General features: G+C 37.5%; 2 protein-coding genes across 2 annotated transcripts in view; one reads left to right on the forward strand and one right to left on the reverse strand.

Annotated features, from left to right (window-relative positions):
• ETFDH (electron-transferring-flavoprotein dehydrogenase) overlaps window positions 1-7,647 on the forward strand; it is an 18,425-nt gene extending 10,778 nt beyond the window's left edge. Inside the window, exons 9-12 of the mRNA XM_009699825.1 lie at window positions 4,116-4,284; window positions 6,078-6,260; window positions 6,588-6,809; window positions 7,122-7,647. Of these exons, the coding sequence (XP_009698127.1) occupies window positions 4,116-4,284; window positions 6,078-6,260; window positions 6,588-6,809; window positions 7,122-7,285 (738 nt within the window). The 3' untranslated portion in view covers window positions 7,286-7,647. The remainder of the gene's footprint in view (window positions 1-4,115; window positions 4,285-6,077; window positions 6,261-6,587; window positions 6,810-7,121) is intronic.
• Window positions 7,648-8,095: 448 nt separating this feature from the next.
• PPID (peptidylprolyl isomerase D) lies at window positions 8,096-22,365 on the reverse strand. The gene is made up of 10 exons (XM_009699826.1): window positions 22,140-22,365; window positions 21,024-21,164; window positions 20,457-20,563; window positions 16,773-16,961; window positions 15,813-15,935; window positions 14,099-14,205; window positions 11,404-11,545; window positions 9,006-9,092; window positions 8,880-8,922; window positions 8,096-8,315 (listed from the first exon to the last, which is right to left on the reverse strand). Exons 1-10 carry the CDS (start codon window positions 22,363-22,365, stop codon window positions 8,227-8,229), a joined length of 1,254 nt encoding a protein of 417 aa, XP_009698128.1. The 3' UTR covers window positions 8,096-8,226.
• Between the last annotated feature and the right edge of the window lie 44 nt (window positions 22,366-22,409).

Raw genomic sequence — 22,409 nt, forward strand, 5'->3', positions numbered from 1 at the left:
GTCATCTGCAAACTTACTGAGGGTGCACTCGATCCTCTCATCCAAATCATTGATAATGATATTGAACAGAACTGGCCCCAATACCGAGCCCTGGGGAACACCACTTGTGACTGGCCACCAACTGGATTTATCTCCATTCACCACCACTCTTTGGGCCCAACCATCCACCCAGGTTTTTACTCAGCAGAGAGTACGCCTGTACAAGCCATGAGTAGCCAGTGAAGTAGCGTTTATATTGCAATCAAATGTGTTCAGCAGCAAAGAAACTGTAGATAATTTTTTATTGTACCTGGAACCCTGGGAAAGAGAAGGTAGCACTGCTCATCTGCTGTTTTTCCGGGGCTGTGGGGGGGATGTATTTTCCAAATTCCTTGTTTATGCTGGCAGAGGGAACTTCTTTCCAGTGCTTGACCCTTAAGTCAGTGATGGTGCTGAAATTGTTATGTACCTTAGATAAGTCTTCACCTCCTCGAGTACTGATACCTTCTGTATCTTTCATGCACAACTTTGAATTTCTGCTTTCTTGGGAGATCAAATACCTTGTTCATTTTGTTCCCTTAAGGAGTCTAAAAGGTGAAATTTTAAAAATTTATTCATCAGGATTTAAGGTCAGTTGAAAGGGCTGGAACAACTTGCAGGAGAAATAGTCTAGAGTTTATATTTAACACCTAAAGTCCTTTCAACCTGTTAGCTTCTCATGTGGGAATCTTGAGACACAGGACATGGCTGTGTGTCCTGGACTCCCAGATCCCTCTTTTAGATGCTCCTTTCAGTTTGGAGCTTAAAACTAGCCTGAGTGTTCATGGTCCACAGCCTTTGTGTGAGGCCATTCCGCTCTGCTGTCTGACTAGTTTGTCTGTCCTTTTTGAGCCTCTTTAGTATAAATGTGGCTTCGGGCAGTTTTTGCAATACAAGTAGAATTTCAGCAGCAGCATAACTCTTGTCACAGTCTTGGGGAGTTAAGCTTTGAAACCAGTGTGCATGCCTGGGACTGAGTCATGTGGGTTCATGAAGCAACTTCTTGATTACACACGTGATACACGTTTAATCAATCTGCGACTTGATTACTTTGTCCAGTCTGAAGTGGAAATATGTCATACCACATTGTAACACAGCTGTGTTACTGGCTTATTTCAGAAACCATTGTTGAACCTTTATTAACACAGATAAGATACAAAATACCAAGATATTTTAATCTAGACTTGTATACAAGAGGGGCTTGTCTTTCCACCCCATGCACTGGTTTCTCTATCACAGATAGTCATTATTGAATTTCTGGCTTTGATGAAGTAGCCAGAATGTGACTTCAGTTGCATGCTCCTTATACTGCTCAAAGCATATGGCTGAAAGAACACGGGATTTTTTAAATCACATAGAGACATTGTTTGTGCTAAGTTACACAGACAGTAGGACTGCAGCTCTTTCACATCTCTGCCTAATCTTTGGACTTCTTTGCTGGACTTAAAACAACATGTCACTTACTTCGCACTGTTCCTAATATAAAAGCATGTTTTGTTTTGTTGGGTTTTTTAATTTCCTGTAGAATTGTCTAGTTAATCATGAAGTCACACTTTTAAATGGCTTTTTTTAATACCTGCTTTCAGTAAAAAAAAAAAAGCTTTATTGATGATTCACATTGGAAGATTTTTAAGATTAGCTCTTCTTTTGCATGTGTTGCTTTGATTAATAGCTGTAGCAGTCTGACTCATTTGCATCACTGGAGTCCAGGAATATTTTCTTATGTAAGTCATTCTGTAGCTCCAGTTTTCATTTGGATGACAATATTGCATCAAATAGGTGTATAAAATTACCATCAGTCCAAGCTTTTTTTGTCTGTTATCTATACCTTAGGGCCATGTTCATTAGTCTTTAACATACAGCGATGCTAAGTTGGTGTGAGAGGGAGAGAGTGCTCTTGGAGGTTTCCCTGATTTTGTAGGTTTTTGGGATATGTGGAAGGAGGGGACAGAGTTTAATAGACTACATCTACATAGCTGTTATTTCTTCTGTTCATTAAAATTGCAAAATCAAGTACTTAAAATTAAGAAATTACCATGCAACCTCTGTTTTGTCTCCATTTTATCAAAAACTTTGAAACGGTTTAAGAGTTTTGGGAAAAAATAAAAGGTGTTGCTGAGGAATGTTTATTATGAGTATTGGGGAAAAAAACAACTTCATATTGATGACCCATGCAAGCATGAAACATTAGAATCACTTAACAGATTTTTCAACCGTGAGCTGAGCTAAGGAAAGGAGAATGTGGGGTTCCCTGTCCGCTGGCAGGGAGGACTCTGCGGGGAGCAGGCATCTCCCCTTCTCCTCCTCCAAACCAGCCTTCTTTTGTTTCTTTGCTGCCAAGAGGGTGGTGGCTTCTCCAGGTGCTGAAGGTTGAAAGGATTTCACTGTGTATCTCAGGGATGGAGAGGGCTTGTGCCACACTGGCATGATGTCTTCCTTCAACTGACTGTGAAAACAGGCACCAAGTGCCATAGTACTACTAATGAGAATTACTAACAAAGCTGCAGTATGTGTAACCTTTTGTCTTATATGACTGATCTTTAATCTCATTTGTACTTCGACAATATGTTGGTCACTATGTACCTATTAAGTGAAACAGTTGTTGCAGAATAAAAGTATTTGATCACCATCTTTTTATGTAATTCAAAGAGTCAGTCAAGAAATCTTTCTATGCTTATGTCAGTGCTACGTCATTGCATCCTAATAGATATGACAGAATAACTGTTTTCAGCCTAAAGTCTTGTGAAAAGAGAGGACATCCTACATACTTAATTCCTTTGAAATACTGTTATGTAGCTGAACTTATGACTTCTGGTCACTGAAAAGTAAATTAAAAGTTGTAATTGTGTGTTCAGCCTAAATTACCTTTCCTACGAACCAAGTCACTAAGTATGATTAAACAAGTTGCCCAAAACACAGGGGAAATGCTGTGTAGTACAACTTTTTTTGGTGACTACTGTATGAATATTTAAAAGTAACCAGCCCTGGGCGAATAGTAAACAGATAACAATTGAACAAGCAGAAGAAACAAAACGTTTGTTTCAAATTATCTTGAATTCCAAGGGATACTTTTTTTTGAATATTTTTCATGAAATAAAGCTACTTGTTTGGGGTCAAATTATTTAGGCTACTAAAACATGAATTCTTTCAGGCAGCTTTAATAAAAGCAGGGTGCTAGATTCACAACTGCTGCTCAGTACTAAAGACTTTGAGGAAGGCTATGTTCATGACTTACCTTCAGCAATTTCAGACCTAGGATTTGATCACAGCTTTCTGCTCAAAGTGGTGTAGTCTGTCCACATTTTGAAGCTGTTCCCTGTCTAAAATCTTAATCTCATTGGATGAGGGTGAGAATAACTATCCTGATGGTTGAGGTATTCCTTAGTTAATACAGGCATATAACATAGTATATTAACACTGTAAACCTGATCTTTGCAAATCATCTGGCTGTCTTAGCTTTGTGAGTTGACTGTACCCAATGACATTATGCTTCTTACAGAATGGGAGTAAGACAATGATTTTGCACCAAAAATATATTTGTTGGCTGCTGAGCAACTTTTAAAATAAGTGGGGCCTGGGCATGGGGCAGGGGGGACGGGACACAGGGAGGGCACTGTGCGATTTCATAGAAAAGGTTTGTGGAAAAAAGCCACTGAGTAACAAACTGTGAGATGAGATACATACAACTTACTGTGTGGAAAACAGGAACACAAATGTCTCTTCTTTTTTTTTTTTTTTTCTTTTTTTTTTTTTTTTTTAAGAATTCACTTAATCTTGAAAGGAAGAAAACAGCATCGGTGGTTGACATTACCACAGCCTTGTTGCAGATAAAATAACTGGAGAGAGCCTATACGGAAAATGTTGTCTTGCCATTATTTTATGCTCAGCTCCAGTACAATATTTGTATTGTTATTTGCCTACCATGCCAGAATTCCTTGATTAAGTGGAGTAACTCTGGTGCATTTTTGGATAGTACACATGCAAGTCTAAAAATACCAGTGATACTCAAGCCTCATGCCAGTTTCATTTCCAGAATGTTATTTTCACTTTAAAAAACAAGAACAAAGAAACCACCTTTCTTTCTGTTTCCTCTTCAGTCAATACCCAAACTCACCTTCCCAGGTGGATTATTAATTGGTTGCAGTCCTGGACTCATGAACGTTCCTAAGATCAAAGGGACACACACCGCGATGAAAAGCGGCATGTTGGCTTCGGAAGCCATCTTTAGCCAATTAATCAATGAAAATCTCCAATCAAAGACAATAGGTAAGATCACTGATTTTTAATTACCTTGTGTTCAAATTAGAATCACCAGCAGTTTAGCAGTAGCTAAACGTGTCTGAAGGAATTAGTTGGAAATGCAGACAAATCAAGAAATGTGTGGTGGTTTAAAAAGATATCTATTGTTTATTTACTACTTATACTGTCAAATGATTTAAGAAAGAAAGAAATCCGTAAAATTTTGCTTAGTTATTCTTAAGTATTGATCCTACTGCTAGAACAAAATTGTGCCTCTGACAAGCATCTGAAAAGTAAGCTTACGCTTTCTATATAAGTAAACAAGAACAGTATATATTTCGTTCCTACAAATATGATTCTTTATAATTCAGAAAGTGTTACTGAAAGACTGCAGAATTAGAGAGAAAAAAATTAAAGGAACAGATTAAATGTAAGCAAAATAGGGTGAGATTTTTTTCAAGTTTGCTCTTTACTGTTAATTGTTAGGATACTTTTTTCCTCCAGTCCTTTTTTTCTGTCTTTAATTTTATAGTCGTCTCAGTTTGAGACTACATGTATTTCCTTTTATATGTAATGCAAGCACACTGAAGTAATCACCTGATCGTGACCACATTGTAGCGATTTATTTAAGCCTTGGTTGTTCCTTAAATATGTTAACAAAGACTATACAGAGAGAGAACCCAACTAGAATTTCAGTCGTTTTGGAGATGGACACTATAGCCAGGTGCCACATGATTCTGATTTTAGAAATCTCTTCTCTGTAGTGGTGGATTCAGTTTTAGCAAGCTCTCGTTCAGGTGACACGTGCAATACACGCTGCCACAGAGGGTATACTGAACAATTAAACCTTTAACTACTGTAACAGGTTAAAATGCTTACAACCCATCTGAAATAATAAACACTCTTATTGTTTGATTATGGACAGGTTTTATATGCTGTTTCCAGTTTTGTCAAGACAATGGAATATTACAGGCTGCTTTCTTCTCTGTGGATAGATAATGAGCTTTTTTGCGGAGCCTTACGTGAGACAGAAAATACGGACTGAAGCATGTTTTCATGTATAGACAAGGCTTAAAACTTATTTTACAACATCTATTCCTATACAGTAGTAATGGAGAATGGAGAAGCTCTCAGAAAATTTTCATTTGATGAAACACCTTTTTTTTCTAAGATAATTACTTGACTTTAACCACACTGCAGTAGATGTGTCATGTGTCAAGTGTGCAGTGTATAGACTTGCATTTAAATCAAAGTTTCAATCAAAAGTGTGTAGTCAAATGTATGCTGTGGACTTGCTGCTTACAAAGGGAGAAAAAATGTTCTCTAAACCTGGCATCATCCATTGGGCCATAGTCGTAGTTACTGATACCAGAATGTCTGTGGTTATGTAACTTGTGAAGAAAAAACTTTTTAACTTGACAACATTAAAACTACAAACCTGGCTCTTAAATCACGGGTAGGCTCTCCTGGTCAATTCTCAAACTCTATGAGCGAGTAGCTGTTTTGCCATAGAGGTGCATATATAGCCACCTGGCTAGTTTTCTTTATATTTTGCTGAGGTTTGAGGCAATTTAATGCTGCTTGTGGGTCATTTATTAGAGGCTATGAAGGAACAGCAGATATCTGCTGATAACTGCCAACAAAACGGATCTCTTCAAGAGGCTGAAATATGTTGTCTTAATATATACCTAGCTTACTATTCCAAAATTCTTATTTTGCTGCCTTCTTTACTAACAATTGCCTTTATTCAGCAATTATTTTTTATTTCAAGGATAGTCTTTATGTACTGTAGGTCCCTAATGAGTAATGTACTGCCTTAGGACTTGATGTGCAAGAATACGAAGAGAATCTGAAAAAGTCCTGGGTCTGGAAAGAGCTGTATGCGGTTAGAAATATCCGACCATCCTGCCATAGCATACTTGGTGTGTATGGAGGAATGATTTACACAGGTATATTTTATTGGCTACTGAGAGGAATGGAACCATGGACACTAAAACATCCAGGTAATTTCATTATCTCCTGAAAGAACTAAATTTATATGTCAGTCTTTTGTGGTCTTACTTGAAGCTAGAGCACATCTGGTCAAGTGGTGAGGCCTTGGTAAGGCATTGAAGCAGACTTTGTCCTATTACCTAGCACATAATGTAAATGAAGACATTAACGCACCGTTTGACTTAGTATAGTTTTTTGTCTCATTGAAAAGGCTACCTTTTATGAAATACTTCATTCTGATGACAAGGGAAGTTAAAATAGCTTAATTACATTCTTCTTGAGTAACTGCAAATTACAGTAATTCTATACTGAAACTTGGTTTTTAAAAATATATTTAGGACCAGATTTTGCTCAGCTCAAGCCAGCCAAAGATTGCACGCCTATTGAATACCCAAAGCCTGATGGAAAAATCAGTTTTGATCTCCTCTCATCTGTGGCTTTAAGTGGTACAAACCATGAACATGACCAGCCCGCTCATTTAACTCTCAAAGATGACAGCATCCCTGTGAACAGGAATCTGGCTGTATTTGATGGACCGGAACAAAGATTTTGTCCAGCAGGTAGGTAATAAAAACATGTGTCTGAGTTAGTTTTGCAAGATGAAAGACCAAGTACTTCAGGAATAGTCCACCTGACCTACTACTTACTTCAAGCATTCTATCGAAATCCTCCTCCTAGAAGAGGGTTCAAGTGCAGGCCTTAAAATACATTAACAGTACTTTCATGATGAAATAATGAACAAACATGGAAGAAGGCAGTTGCATCACACTAGTAGTATTCTCCCCTCATTATGCTTGCCAGTAAGTAGTAGAGCGTATACGTGCAGGGGGAAACTGTTCAGCGAAGTGATAGCTCTCTTTTGCTTTTCGCAGGAGTTTATGAATATATTCCTCTGGAAACAGGAGAAGGATCGAGACTGCAGATAAATGCTCAGAACTGTGTCCACTGCAAAACATGTGATATTAAAGACCCGAGTCAGAACATTAACTGGGTAGTGCCTGAAGGTGGAGGAGGACCAGCTTATAATGGGATGTAAACTGGCAGGGTAATCTCTTCAGTGACTTCTGATCACCAACAAATAAGTTGGAGTATTTTATGCTGCAGTGTAATTAAAGTACAGCACTGACTTGAATGTTAAAGGAGTTTGAGACTAATGTGCCATTCTGAATTTTAGGTATGACCGTTGCATTAAATGGAAAGTTGGTGCCTTCTGGTTAAACCCTAGCCTTATTTAAATAGGACTTCTTTACAGGAGTTCTGTGGCAGGAAGAAGAAAGTTCTTCTTGGGACTGACAGAGGAACTCTGGAACTTGGATTTATCGCCCAAGTTCAGTGATAACAGGAGCCATATCCAAAATTGTGGGTATGGTGGAAGAATTTAGTACCTATCCTTAAAAAGTAGTATTTTTTCCTCTCTATCTGGAGTGACTTACTTTATGTAATCCTACCTTGCAGTAGGAAAAATACATCAGTCTAGAAAAATTGTCGCTGCTTTTAAGTGTTACACATTTTTACATCGAATTTACAGTTAGATTTTTTTTTTTCTGATGGTAGTAAAGAGCCCATCTGCAATACAACCTGTAAAGCAGTGTAAAAAAACCCAAGTGGAATACTCGCACCTTCATTGTATGTCTACCAGCATTTTTATTCCTCACAAGAAATCAGGCCTGCTCTAATAAAAACCTCTGACAAACTCCCTAAATTGTCTTGGTGTGAAACCAAGCTTCTTAGGAAGCACTAACTATTAAGCTGCAAAAACAAAACCACTACTGATTTACAGACTAGAAACACACCTGAGTCACAAAAGCCAAGTTATTACAGTTTAAGAAAAGAAAACCTCTTCACTTTTGAACACTTTATTGTTAGACTTTTGAGTTGTAAACACTGAAAACTGTGGTACAGGGCCAATGAAAGAAGCAGCTCCATTTATCCTTTTGCATGAGTTAGTGCATAGATTTAAAAGTTTAGAAAAAAAAATCAAGCAAACATTTTTGCATAAGCTGCCTTCTCTTTCTCCTTTTGGGCTTTTATCTTCTGCTTGATTCTGAGTGTTTCCGTCTGGATAGCTGTTTAAAAAGAAAACCCATGATACAGTTATAGTAATCTCTTTACATTAGGTCTCCTAATATGTCAAGACCAGGTCACACTGCTGCAACTTACCCATGTTATTTCATTTATTGCAACTGCATTTAATATTCTATTAGGTCAGACAATAGCAGCAAAAAAAACCCCCTTGTCCCTTATTTTGTTTCACCTGGTAAGGTAACCAGGTGGAGGAGCCTGTACTAAGCATTGTATTGGTGCCAACACAGAATTTATGAGCTAAAAATCTTATCCAATAGCCCAGGAAATTAAGAAAGTTACTAAGACCCCTGGGAGAGAGGGAGATGGTTCAAGAGGCATGCTGTTGACCTACATAAGCAGGTTTCCCAGTGCAACAGAAGCATCACTGCTGTATAAAAACAGGTTTTCTATCTCAGTGGGCTCTGGACTCAATATATCAGCATTCAAGCTGTTAGAAGCCAGATTTTAGGCATCACACTGGTACGATTTCTTACTAAATAAGTATTTATTCTGGTTACTTTGTTACATTCTTTAAAAAAAAAAATAAAGAAACAGCTTTATTTTACCTTTGTCTTCAGGGGCTATTTCATGAGCCTTTTTGAGATCAGCCTTAAATAAAAGATAAATATAAGTTAATGTTCTGATGAAATGTTTAGATTTTTAAAAAAAATATTAAATATTGTGATCATTACCAATGCCTGATCGAGATCTTTTATTCCCTGCCATCCTTGAGCCCGTCTGTAGAGAGCTTTAGTATTTGCTGGATCTATTTTAAGAGCCTGTAAATTTAATAAAATCATCACATTAACATTTCACATACTTCACAGCCTCCCATCTCTGCAAATGGCACAGTTCACACCCGCAGACAATCTCCCCAGTTGGTTTGAGCGTAAGCTGTCAAAACATTAAGTGTGTAAAAAGGAATGCTATAATGTAGCACACCAAATAGCTAGCTAATCAGTTTTAATACCGCTGCACTAGAAGCGGTCTTTTGTGAAGGATGAACATACGTGCAGGTAAAATGGAACTACTGTGTGTGTAGAGATACGTACATATAAATATATATAGCTGTCAAGGCAAAGGTATTGCTGCAGTTCAGATTATCCTAACCTCGATTCTCACATACAACTCTATATTGCAGCTCCTTTAGTCGCACCAAAAAAACCCCTCAAATGGCGTCAAATAAAACACGCAGATTTCCTGGAAAGCTTTTTTCACTGTAGGCTAGAAAGAGACACAAGCAATCCAGCTTGTGCTTCAGGAACCTCGCCAAGTTCCAGTCCTTACGCCTTTCTTGAGCTGAATGGTTTCACTAATGTGTATATGCCAGCTCTAATATGACAATATCAAAATAGGAAATACAGTGGCTGGGCAAAGAGATTGTTCCACTATTTGATTACTTAAATTATTTTTTCAAAATACCTCAGTTAATTTGGCTAGCGAGCTGTTTTGTTTTCTTGCCTGTGAAAATCACGTTCTTTTTTTCTTATCGCAGATAGTTCTATAGTGTGTCTTTTTAATACAGTTTCTCAGTGATTAGAGGAAATCTTTTTGCATGAATGTGTGGCTTTTTAATTTCATTTATTAACTTTAAATCGTTAATTAAGATTTATGGACATTAGATGATTCATCTAGATTTTTTTAAACCGCTTTGGTATTGGCTGTTAACATAAAGGAAGTATTACTCCAGGTGCTCCTCCTGATCTGTCTGCTATAAAACTTAGAGCCTCTTCCCTGTCAAGAATTAGAAAATTAGGTGTGTGTATTGTGTACACATAGGTAGCATTCCTTTTTATCTTGACCATTGTGCTTACAGCTATTTTAAAGCAAGGTTTGTTTGAACAGGTTCAGCCGTTCGTAGTTCCTTATTTACACCAAGTAATGCATGTATTGCAGATTGGTAATTTACATCGCTTTTGGCCTTAGGAAATCATAAAAGTGAAAGCGTATAGTTTCTCATAAACAATTACCTTGAACTCTACTGGTTAATCTTAGGAAACTGGTGTTCTGATTAAAATGCTGATACGCTGTTTAACATTTGTTATGAGACTTAAGCTAAATACCTTACAGAAGTATATTACAGCTATCGAGTTGCCTTTAGCTAACGATTCTGTAATCTTCAAAAAAAAAAAAAAGGAAGTGTTTAGGTTGTTGGTTTTTTTTTTTCCACCATGGCAAGTATTGTGAATAATTTCTATCTGTAACACTTAAAACGCTGTTTCAATTTTTACCATTTTCTAGATGACAGATATCACGTTATACAGTTGTCATATTTTTTTCCTTTCCTCGTTCCCTATTTGTCCATTCTGAATACAGGTTTATGAAAGTTTTTCATGTGGTAACACCATCAGCAGGCTAGAAAGCAAGCCAGCTCTCTAAAGACCCCTCAGGCACAGATTAACCGAGACTCCTGCTTTCAGCATGAAGCCCTAGGAGATGCTGCTCAGGATCCTCTGCTAACAGATAAGAGCATTCTTTACTCTGTTTCCTTCAAAATTTCAGAGTTTTACTGAATTATTTGAAGTTTCCTCAAGTGTACTAAATTCTGTCAGTATGTCTATGTCACTGTTCCTTTTTTTTTCTTAAATACGGAAATATTGAAAAATAATAGAATTGTTTCCTTTCTTTCTTCCTATTCACTGGTTTCATTTCACCACTAAGCCAACCTGAAAGGGCTTTAGTTAGAAAAGTCACTTCAATGAATAAAATGCAAGACCATCAAATCTAAAAGCAAGTAAAACGTTTTGCTCGTACTAGTCTTCCAGAGAAAAGTATTCCTCTCGCATTGAAGACAGTTTAACTCTTTGTAATATAAAAATTAGCTCCGCAAACCGAACTGACAGTGTGCAATTTTTATGGTGGTAAGCAACAGCCCTCTTTTGTTTGTTTCTAATGAGTCATTTCAATTTCAGAATCTTTTAAAAAAAGCAATATACTGGAAAGTTAGTAATAACTTCACAATTAGCCTTCTACTTTGTTTACTTTCAAATCATAATCTTGTCAGAAGATCCTTTAAAAAAGCTTTGGAGTTTCAATCTCCATTTTCTATACAGGCCAATTGTTAATCAAAATAATAAACATTAAATTTACCTCTGAACAACTTTCAATAGCTCCCTGCCAATCCGACAGTTTTAGTTTACAAGCGCCAATGTTTAAAACACAGGTCAAAGCAACGGTCTTTAGCTTCGGTTTGTCTGCCTCCTCTGCCACTGCTTCAGAAGCTTCTACATACCTGCAGAAAAACAAATTTACAGAGTACATGTATTAGTGTTGCAACTTCCATTTTGTTCTGCCCTTAGCAATCTTTCCACAGATATGTGCCAACTGGCCTATCCAAACTGGTATTTTTAAAGCAGCTTCAATTCCACTATTACAAATACTTATTAAACTAAATATATAAGACCTACTCTGACAAAAAAGATGAACTCACTGGTGAATGTTTTCCTGTAACTCCTAGTCCTCTGCTGTACTAACAGCATTCATTTTCTTAGACAAATGCACTATTCTAGATGGTGTGAAACCGTTAGAATTTCTCTCAAGGAGTATTTATACTCAAAAAACACGTTGCTCATGAGTGGCAAAAAGTCAACACCACCACTGCATCTTTCCCATTCGTGGGAAGCTTCATCTCTTCTTCAGTTGCCTCAGTAATATTTTAATTAGTTTAGGCATTTATGGCTAAAATCTGAAGTTAACTTCACCTTCTTTTCACTGTCTTCCTTCATGACTTTTTTCCTGAACTTCAAAACTGACATTGGTTCAGGACTAAGCCACATCATTTACTGCATCTCTGTTTCATAGGCAAACTGACAGGCAAGCTGTATCTCCTTCTTAGTTTGCAACGTGCTAATACTGTCAGTGTTTTATTTCAAGTGGCAAAGGTCTGTTATGGATATAAAAAATAATTTTTATTTCAAAAATAAAAATCATCTGTTTGCATACATTCACATTTTAAGTATGCCATGATTAATGTAGTCTTTGCAGATCAGTGCCTATGTAAGTTCAATATTTGCATGCCCTGTCTTTTGAATGTTGCCTGGTTTGTATACAACTTTGGACCACAGAAATAAGCAATACTTTAAAAGTAAATTAGACATAGTCTCAGTGATTTTTCCACTTGCTGGGCATCATAGAAAAGATGAGAAGCAGAAGAGAGAGAAAAGGGTAAAAAAGCTAAGGAGAGTTATAATACAAATCTGTGTTATGTTCAAAACAAACAGAATACACCTATCATATTTATAAATTATAGCAAAACATGAAAGACTGCAACCATTCTGGAAATAAAATTAGTGCTTCCAAGTCAAAGAAATCAGTAAGATGAATATCAAGGGAGACAATAGGAAGTAATACATTTTTTGACAAGAAAGGGTCAATCCTTAAAATAAAATATTAAAAAATGGTTAAGCAGCAATAAAAGAACAGAAGGTTATAATGGTTACTGTTGGTAAAAAGAAAAAAAAACCCAACATTGCCAGATGGTTTGCTAGGTGAGATGTACATAAGACATGGGAGATAGATACCCTGATAAGAGGTATTTTATTCCCATCAGTTCTGGCGAAGTGCCACCTACAGTACACCATCCTACCTAAGTATTAGATTTTAAGATACAACAATGGGGCACATCCACAAATATATGACCTATAAAGAAGAGCTGGAATGATCAGATTTGTTTAGCCTAGAAAAGTTATTATCCTTTCCGTCCACAAAGATAAATAGGCACCAAATAGCAGCTGTCTACTCAAACCAGAAAAGCCTTCATTGGGTGTGCTTAAGAGTGAAGAAGACAACTAATTGTAAGGCATGGCATAATTATTACCTCATATTTACCTAAGAATGGGGGGAGAAAATGGACAGATAAAACACAAAGATCCTTTAAGATCCATTCTAGCCTTTTTTCTGAATGATTTCTAAAGGGTTTACATAGAAATCCTATTTACTTCGGGGTTTCTGTTGGTCTATGATGGGCTTTTTTTTTTGAGGGCAGGGGGAGACATTGTATCTTGGATTAATATCTGTAATTATTAAAGGATTAATTTTTATGCTTCAGAAAGACATCTTTTGTTTGAAACCCAGTCAGTTAAAAACTCAGCTGAAGCATTAAATATGCCTGAATTCTTTTTCTTTCATTATTGTTACTGCTAGTTAACTAGCAGTAACCAGTGATCATTAAGAAGGTAGGGATAAAGGTCAGTATAACTTAAAAAAAAAAAATGTTTTTAGGAAAAGCTCATATAAATGAAGCAAAAAGCATAAAATGAAGAAAGGAGCAGTACGGAAACAAAAGCAGGAAGACCATGATTTTGAAGGCAAGTCTGAATTAGAAATTGAGTCAGGATGATGGTATGGAGCCTCAGAAAAAATAATAATGAATTAATAAGGGTCACATTTGGAGCTCCTCTCTCTTAAACTTACCAATATGCTAAACCTCCTGTTTTTTAGAAATCAGAGAAAAAGTATCTCCCTCCTTTCCCGTCCATTAACTACCCTGCATAATATTCTGCTTTTCTTCCCAGTTACACACCAGCACAGCAGAAGTATTAACAAAGGAGCATTCAGTCAGTTCTAAGCAATACTACCTGCCTTTAGCTCTTACCTAGCAATGAGAAGGAGACCTACTTGAGTAGCTAAAAATCAATCAGATGTTTTCCAGATTCAGAAGGCTCTTTTTTTTTTTAAAAACAAAAGAGCACAGCAACAGGCACTTTTTAAATGCACATATCATTGCTTGATAGCAGTATTAATTTGGGTTTACAGGAACTACCTGATTGAATAATGATAGCCTTACCGTAAACTTTTACTATACTTTTTAGCTGCCACTGCCCAATTTTGCGATTTGAAGAAAGTATTTCCTATATTCTTTATGTCTTCTGCTATGGCCACAATCTTGTCAACCTAATAAAATAGATGGAAAATATAAAATATGAATGTACTTATGAAAGAAGTCTTGAATTACTTAATGTTTAACAGTAGGATCCCATGTCCATCCTCTTTCAAAGATTATAAAATCTCAGAATAAAAATATACCAATAGTATACCAAATAGTAGCTTCAAACCACTCCTATAATATTCTCTACTTTATGTAACACAATAGTCTGAAAGACGAAATTCCTAATGGGTTTTCTAGAGTATAAAGGGTGAGAAAATACCAGAGACAACATAGCAGTTCAACTCCTTCCCCTAAATGCCACTACCCACACAGAGCTATATATAAAGGTGTTGACCGAAAAGACAACATATTAACAGTCAAAGTATTCAACCGAGACTGCCTTATTCCCGAGAAAATTTTGTCTTCTGCTTCTCAAAATGGTATTAGTCACGTGAAGTCTACAAGTCCTATCGACAGAATTCTCCTTCCCTCAAAACACTTAAATCATCTATGGAAGGAGAAAAAGAACGACTGCCTGTCTTTATCAAATCCATCATTTCTATTTCCAGAATGGCATACATTTCAAGTGTTAAGTTACTTTTCCAGTGGCAATAAACAGGTTATAATTACTGCTGTCTATACCACAGTTGTCTTAAGCTCTGTCAAATATATATATTGCTATTTGTAATACTATCAGTTTATACTTCTACCCTACTAGATTTAATGACCTTGAAAAAAAAACGATCACAGCAGTAGACCAACGTCACCATGGTTTCTGCAGTGAGTTTATAGGAACAAGTTTAAAGTTAAAGGAGGCAGGCACCTGCTAACTTCAGTTCTGAATCACAGCAAATGCTATCCAAAAACATTTTCACAAGTTGAAGTCCTTCTCAATAGCCAGATACAAGGAGTTTCTGGTTTCTAGCTGTAATGTTTTCTTACTATTCAATTTCTAATTCTGTATTTGGAATCTACATGTGCGGCCCCCTTTTTTTTTCCCCTCTCACAAATCACTCTTTGATTTACACAGTTTGTCCATTTCATTTTCATGATCAAGTAAAAGCCTGCAGAAGAGCTGCTTTCACCACTCTGCTCCCTAACTCAACAACAGGTCTTCCTTCAGTTTGAACAACCTGAAAAGCAAACAGCTACTAAGAACTGAGAACGACTAGCTCTGATGTAGTAAAAATCTTATAAAAAGGTTGATCCTTTGTTATTTCTGGTGAGTGAGGCAAAATCTTTTCAAGGGTGGACATTTAAAAAGTTGCACAGAAAAAGTGTGTAGGTACAACATTAAGTTAGTCATCTGCAGGGTGTCGTTCTAGTAATTGCAGTTTGTCACTACAGCACAAACAGAAGTAAAAAGAAACGAACAGAAAAAAAAAAGTGTAATAATTGTAAGTAATTGTGGTTTTAGTTACTGGGGAAAAAATCAGCTGCAATTAGCACTCAAAAAAAGAGATGGCAATCCCCTCCCACAGTATTCTCTTTCCTAAAATTGATTGTCACCATTTCACCAGGACTTTGATCAATTCTTAAAAAAAAAGGCTTGGTGAGCATCATCACAGACACCACGTAACTCAGATTACCTATAAGTCTTGCATTCTGTAATTTCTGTAAGAAAAATACTTACATCTTTCAAGTCTATATCTGAATCTTCAGGAAAATCTGGATGAGCATCTCCAGACCCATCCTGTGGAACAATTCCCCAATCATCTCCTTCCTTTAGCTCTCCACAGTCTGCAATGACGCACAACTGAAAAAATAAAGTGTAAATAGTAGTACTGGTTATTAAGAGAATTTCCCAAAAATAAGCCACAACCTCCAAGTGCTCTTTGAAATTCAGTAAAAATGCTTTTTCATCTGTTGTTTGGGTGCACGGATTTCAGAAACCCATCACATCATTAGCCTATCGTCATCAAAAGGCTTCTGTCACAGAAAGTGGTGTGTTCGGAGGAGCAGCGTTCCAAGAACACCATACCCAGGCTCCACGGAGAGGCTGGAAGAGGAACTGCCAGCAAGCTGAGCTTCAGCAAAACACGAGACATGGAAGTTCTACTACATTAGAGAAAACAGTTCGTTCTTAAACTGCGAAGTCTTTTCAAGTGACAGAGGTATCAATTTTTCAAACAACCACAAACAGACATGACCTACACACCGGTTGCTTTTCCAGTTTTTCAAACAACCGCAAACGGACATGACCTACACACCGGTTGCTTTTCCAGAAATACGATGACTTCTGACATAAAATTTGTAAGTTACGTATCACTTAGGTAAGGCTGTGAATTCCACCTTTTCATTTTGTCACCTGTCTTACACTTCTAGCTGTGCATTTCCACCTTCACCCTGATAAAGGCTTCCAGCCTCACAGCTGTGTTGAACAATGAGTCAAATGTTTGTGCAGGGGAAAATTACAGCAAAAGAACAAAAGCCTCTTAACAAGGACAGTAAAATGGAAATTAACACTGTTAGTAGAAATAACTGGCTAACATTTAATAGCTCTAAACATTACACCAAGCATTTAGAAGAAATGAATATACATTGTATAATGCAAGAATAAGTATCATCCCTAAGCGCTTTGGAATTTGTTTACCTTAGCGGGATTTTCTCCTTTTACTTCAACGTTTTCCAATATTTTAACTACACCCATTCCTTTGATCACTTGGCCAAACACCACATGTTTCCCATCCAGGTGAGAAGTAGGCACCGTTGTAATAAAGAACTGAGAGCCATTAGTACCAGGTCCTGCATTTGCCATGCTCAGCAGCCCCGGTTTATCATGCTGCATTGGGGGGAAAAAAATAAATCACAATCAACATATAAAAGATCTGTTACAAAACCATACATAAGCTTCTGTAAGGCTATTAATATATATAACAAGGACAGCCATAACAACAACTTGCTAAATCAGTTACATACAGTTGGCAACTAATTTTACCTATAATGGCTGAAGAGGGCAAATGCCCAGCTCTGCATCTTTACTTGCCACCTTGCAGTCTAACAAGCAGAGCCGCATGTGTGATTCGATGCTGTAACATCGCTCGTGCTTCTTGTACACTCAATCCCCTACGCAGCTGCTGAGTTTAGACAGATCACCTGAGAGACACGTGAAGTTCCCCATTGGATTATTCAAGACCACTGGCCTCAAGAAACAAAGCTAAACACCACTTAAACCAACTTTAATGTTACACCGTCAAGATGGGTATGTATTGTTAATTTTATACGGGCTACTCACACAAAGTATGTTGTAGAACTGTGGGGTTTAGGGGACTGTGGTCTTTATTACTTAAACATTGGTGAGTTTTCTTTAACTCCTTCACTTTTGCAGAGAGACAGTTTTTATTTTGTTGGGATTTTTAACCATCTAATTATTTTGGCTCATGCTACCAGGCCACAAACTAACAACAATTTATTAAACAGCCCAACATGAGAAGATACTGTTCTATCTTGTTTCCGGTAAGTACTTTCTCCTTTAAAGTATGAATTATCTTGCTCCATCACGCAGATCATTTCATTTTCACTTGCACTGCAAAAATGTACTTTTCATATGTGTTGTGAATCTCTTGTTTTTAAACTAGCATGACACAGCTATTAACATATTATTCTCCCCAAGCTGATCTGGTTATTAAGTGCAAGGAACTCTGTTTAACAGTCAGTATGTTATACCAAGACACTGGTACATGTCTGAAGCATGCAAGACGTGGTATTCCTAAGAAACCTGACACTGTGAGGAGGAGGGGAGGGCAAAAAAAAAAAAAAAAGTATGACAGCACAGAGGAGATGGAAGCAGAAATTGCTGTAAAGTAGACTTCAGAGCTTGACGAGGAGGTTGATTAGTTTGAGACAACAGTCTGAGACAGCTGTATTTAAGCATCTGGTTTGTCCCTGTAGTCTCTACCACTTCGAAGAACCTCTTGTTTTGAAAATTGTTTTCCCATACAGTGTTTGGATTTCCATGATGGTAGGGAGAACTCCTTGCCTGAGGTGTTCTTCTGGTCATACAGCACAATGAGTCTGAATCTTTCAACTGGGACTTGGCTCAGGACCCCTGGGAAAAGGCTGTACAGCTGAGAGCTAGAATTCCATCTAGCCAACGGAAAGCTACTGGAATAATCTTGGCTTTGTCTCTTCTAATCTTGAAACTCATCCTGGGAATCAGAGATGGCAAATGACAGAGAGGAAGCCTGTGTTCCACAGCAAGAGAAAGCATCGGTAGCAAGCCTGCAGGAATGAAGCCTCCAAAACAAACATCTGATGTTTTGCATCATAGTTGTTGGCAAACAAGTTAATCAGAAGGGTTCCCCCATAGCAGATTTTTGGAAATGCCATTTGAGGCTGGTCACTGATTCACTGCCCAAGAGGCAGAATAAGACCTGTCAATCTTACCTTTTTTTTTTTTTTTTTTTCAGTTACAACTAAGGGTAGACAGCAGTGGTTTGTAAACAAAGAGGCAAGTAACAATAAGCTCTGGTGTTGCCTTACACCTGCAGGTTTACCTTTTGCCTGTAAAGATTTGGAGGACAAGCTGGAAAGTTACAGACAGCAGTCTGGTGTCTCTGACGTTCACACTTACATGCAACCCCATTTCATTTGGGACCAAGCCTCGACATTAGTCCCATGATGATGGGGCTCTGAGCAACCTTATCTAGTTGGAGATGTCCCTGCTCACCGCAGGGGGGGTTGGACTAGATGACCTCTAAAGGTCCCTTCCAGCCCAAATGATTCTATGATTCTATGATGAGAGTCCCTATTTTTTAAACAAAACTGTTGTCACTCATGCATTTTCTTGCCATGAGTGTTTTGAAAAAACACTGCCAATAGAGTGTCTTTCCCATAATGGTTTCTGCTTGTCATTTTGTAAGCTTATTATGCAAATAAAAAAGTCTGGACAAAATCAGATTCTCTGACAGATTGAAGGCTTGCAAAACTATGCCATGGTAATGACACTGCTGAGTTGGGTGTTCCACAACAGCACAGCCATTAGCTGGAGAAGTGACACCAAAAAGAGCCTAGTGGGATTGATCTGACATGGTAAGCTGACTACTGACAAAGTCTTGCAGTTTATTACAATTTACAGGAAACCACACAAAGAACATAAGAACAAACAGGTAGCTCCAGTGTCCTCAAGTGTCAACAAAAACAAGTCATTGTTGTCCAACACAGTGGTTTGAGGACACTTTGCAGGGCTGCTAGACTGAGTGCAAGATCCAGTGAATTTCTACATAGTAGAGGCATTTTAACTCCCACTAAAATCCTAACATACTTGGGCAACGGATGATGGGAATTGAGCTCTCGGACTCTGTATCCAAGTGAGTTATTCAACTCATCCCTGGCACATTGACAATTTTTGTTATAGCTGAGCAGTCAGAGAAGTACAGAAATGGGGATCATTTGCATTCCATTCATAAATACCTCCAGATCTCACTTGACAGTACAACCAAAAAAGTAACGGTGACACAAAGTCTCCTCCTTCAGGGAGCTACAGATCCTGTGACAAGGACCGATGCAGAAGAATAACTTTAAGCAGCAGTGCTATGGGCACCACCATAGCAAGTGTCAGACTTCAGAGAAGATCTCTCATAACTGTAATTAACTCTGTGATGAATGCTGAAGCTACGTTTCCAGCTATTGCTCCGAACTTGGTAATGGACTTTGATGCCTGATGAGTGGAGGATTGCCGTATATTCTTTTCCTAAAATACTGTTTGGAGGCAAGCACAATTGCAGTCAGGGCTTTGTTTTAACCATGGGACAACGAGGTCTATAATTTTTTTAGTCAGTGTTGTTGAGGAGTCATTCATATGCTATCACATAATAACACGAGATGAAAATAGTTGATGCCAGCCCTGAGAATTGTTAACACCTACAGCAGTGGGTTTTGTTGTTTCCAAGTAGTATTCCTACACAGGTTCAAGATGCGATTACTGACAGTTCAAGCACAGGGCATTTTTTCCAGCCACATAGCCCTTTATGTACAGGTGGGAACACAGATGAGCACTCAGAACAATTATTATGGTTGCTGCTTTTCTCCGGAATAGCGAAGTCTGCTAGCCAAAAAATCTAAGTCACAGTGTACAGGTAATACTTAGATTTGGAGATCTTCAAATACTGTATAACTTGTAGGCTTAAGGTACACAGACCTGCTGTATGCTGCATTCTTTCCACTGCTTAAAAATATGTTAACCTTGGACTAAAGAGCACTAATTCTGACCTTGAGGAAAAATAAAACCCACTGAAACTTCAAGAAGTGAATACAACTAGTATTTTCAATAGAGTACCTTATAATGAAAGTTTTCGTCTTCAAATTTTTCACCATATATACTTTCTCCACCTGTGCCATTTTGGTTTGAGAAATCTCCACCCTGGACCATAAATTGCTTAATAACTGTAAAAGAAAACAATTACAAAATAATTATAAAAGCAAGGCAGGAAAGACCCAAAGAAAAACAATTCAGAGATGAAGAGCAATCCCTATCACCAGCACTTGCGCCTAAATAAAACCAAAACACACCTTTTATTCATCAAGTGTCCCCTAAGCACTCCTTTTCAGTTAAGTGGGCATCACTTGATATTTAATCCCTTACTTAAAATCAATTTCAACCTATTCACGACTCACAGTAAACTAGGTTTACTATTACTAACATACTAGTAAATTTATAATTTACAATTGCCAATGCATGGTAAGAATATCTAGTCATTAGGAGGATCAAAAAAATCTAAAACTTATTTTCAGTCAAGTTATTTCTTAAACAAGTGCTCCGAAATACTATTTAACATTATTTCAAATACTGATAATGGAGGACTTGTGTTACCACCAGGAAAATAGAGGATTTCATAGAACTTACTTCTGTGGAAAGGACATCCTTTATAATGGAGAGGTTTTCCAGTGGTAGGCCCTGTTCCTTTCTCTCCTGTACATAACGCACGGAAATTTTCAGCAGTTTTAGGCACAACGTCAGCAAATAATTCAAAGACAATGCGTCCAACTGAAATGACAAAGAGAGAATGAGACATATTTTTAACTCCTGTCTTTGGCATGTTGAGCATTACAGGGCAAAGGAAATCAATGTTTCAGACTTGATTATTTTTGTTTAGATTACTATTAAATCTATGTTTTGGCATTGTTCCACGGCAATCACCGGCAGAGTTACATTAGGTTTTTAGGAAGCTTATTACCAACAATGAATTCCACTATGAAGAATAATTTAGGGGGAATAAAGACAGATTCTGCCAAAAATTACCAAAAATGCCAAATGCATTTTCTGCCAAAAAAATGTGTGTGAGAAATCACACACACATGTATTAAAGCCAACTGATGTATTTGAACAGGCGTACTTATTTTATGTCTATTTTAACATACATATGTAGCTTGTTCAATCAAAAATAGATATAATTTAAGAGACTGTTTTGTGGAGACTTTTATTTGATCAAAAAGCTTATGCCAAACATGTACAGCAACCTTACTCTTCACTCTCTTAAACCTCAATTTTACTAAGACAAGGTAATATTTAACATGCACATGAATAATGGCTATTTACAGTTACAGATGCTGCAAGCAATCGTTAAATCAAAAAATGTACATGTTTTAACTAAAGGAAGTGAAACCTGAGTAGCTAACAGGTCCTGTAATGGTTGATAAATGGATTCTGTGTGAAATTCTCATCTTTTCACAAACTGCCTTCTCAGAGAGCTATTTCTCACTCCTAGCAGCCACCATCAGTTGATGCTCCTGTTTTCTCATCAGCCTCACAGTCAATTAGTTAACACAACTTCACTCTATCGGAAGCTAAATGTAAATATATTAATTCTAATTAATACAGGAACGAAAACAAATTAAGACAACTGAAAGTCAATAAAAGGCAAATGATCTTACAGACTTTCTTCTTTTATTCTTTTGAGAAGCAGAATGAATAAACAACAGGCAGTATCTTGACAAAAAGGCACCATCTATCTTCACCCACGCAAATTCTGAAAACCTACGCTTTCAAATATTACCCCAGTTTCCACGTTTCTTATTTCCATTTTGACCGTTTGCCCAGATTTTCGAATGACCTCTGGCAACACCGATGATGCCAGGACAAGAAGATGCCGGCTTGTTTTAACCTCGGCAGACCACCACTGCATACACAGCCCAGCACAGCCGCCAGGTAAGGCCTGGGGTGCCGTAGCACGTCCCCAAGGCGACATGGTGATGATGGGGGGACATGGTGATGGGGGGACATGGTGATGGG

The sequence above is a fragment of the Cariama cristata genome, unplaced genomic scaffold, assembly GCF_000690535.1.
Source record: "Cariama cristata isolate BGI_N322 unplaced genomic scaffold, ASM69053v1 scaffold735, whole genome shotgun sequence".
In the NCBI taxonomy this organism is placed as follows: Eukaryota; Metazoa; Chordata; class Aves; order Cariamiformes; family Cariamidae; genus Cariama; species Cariama cristata.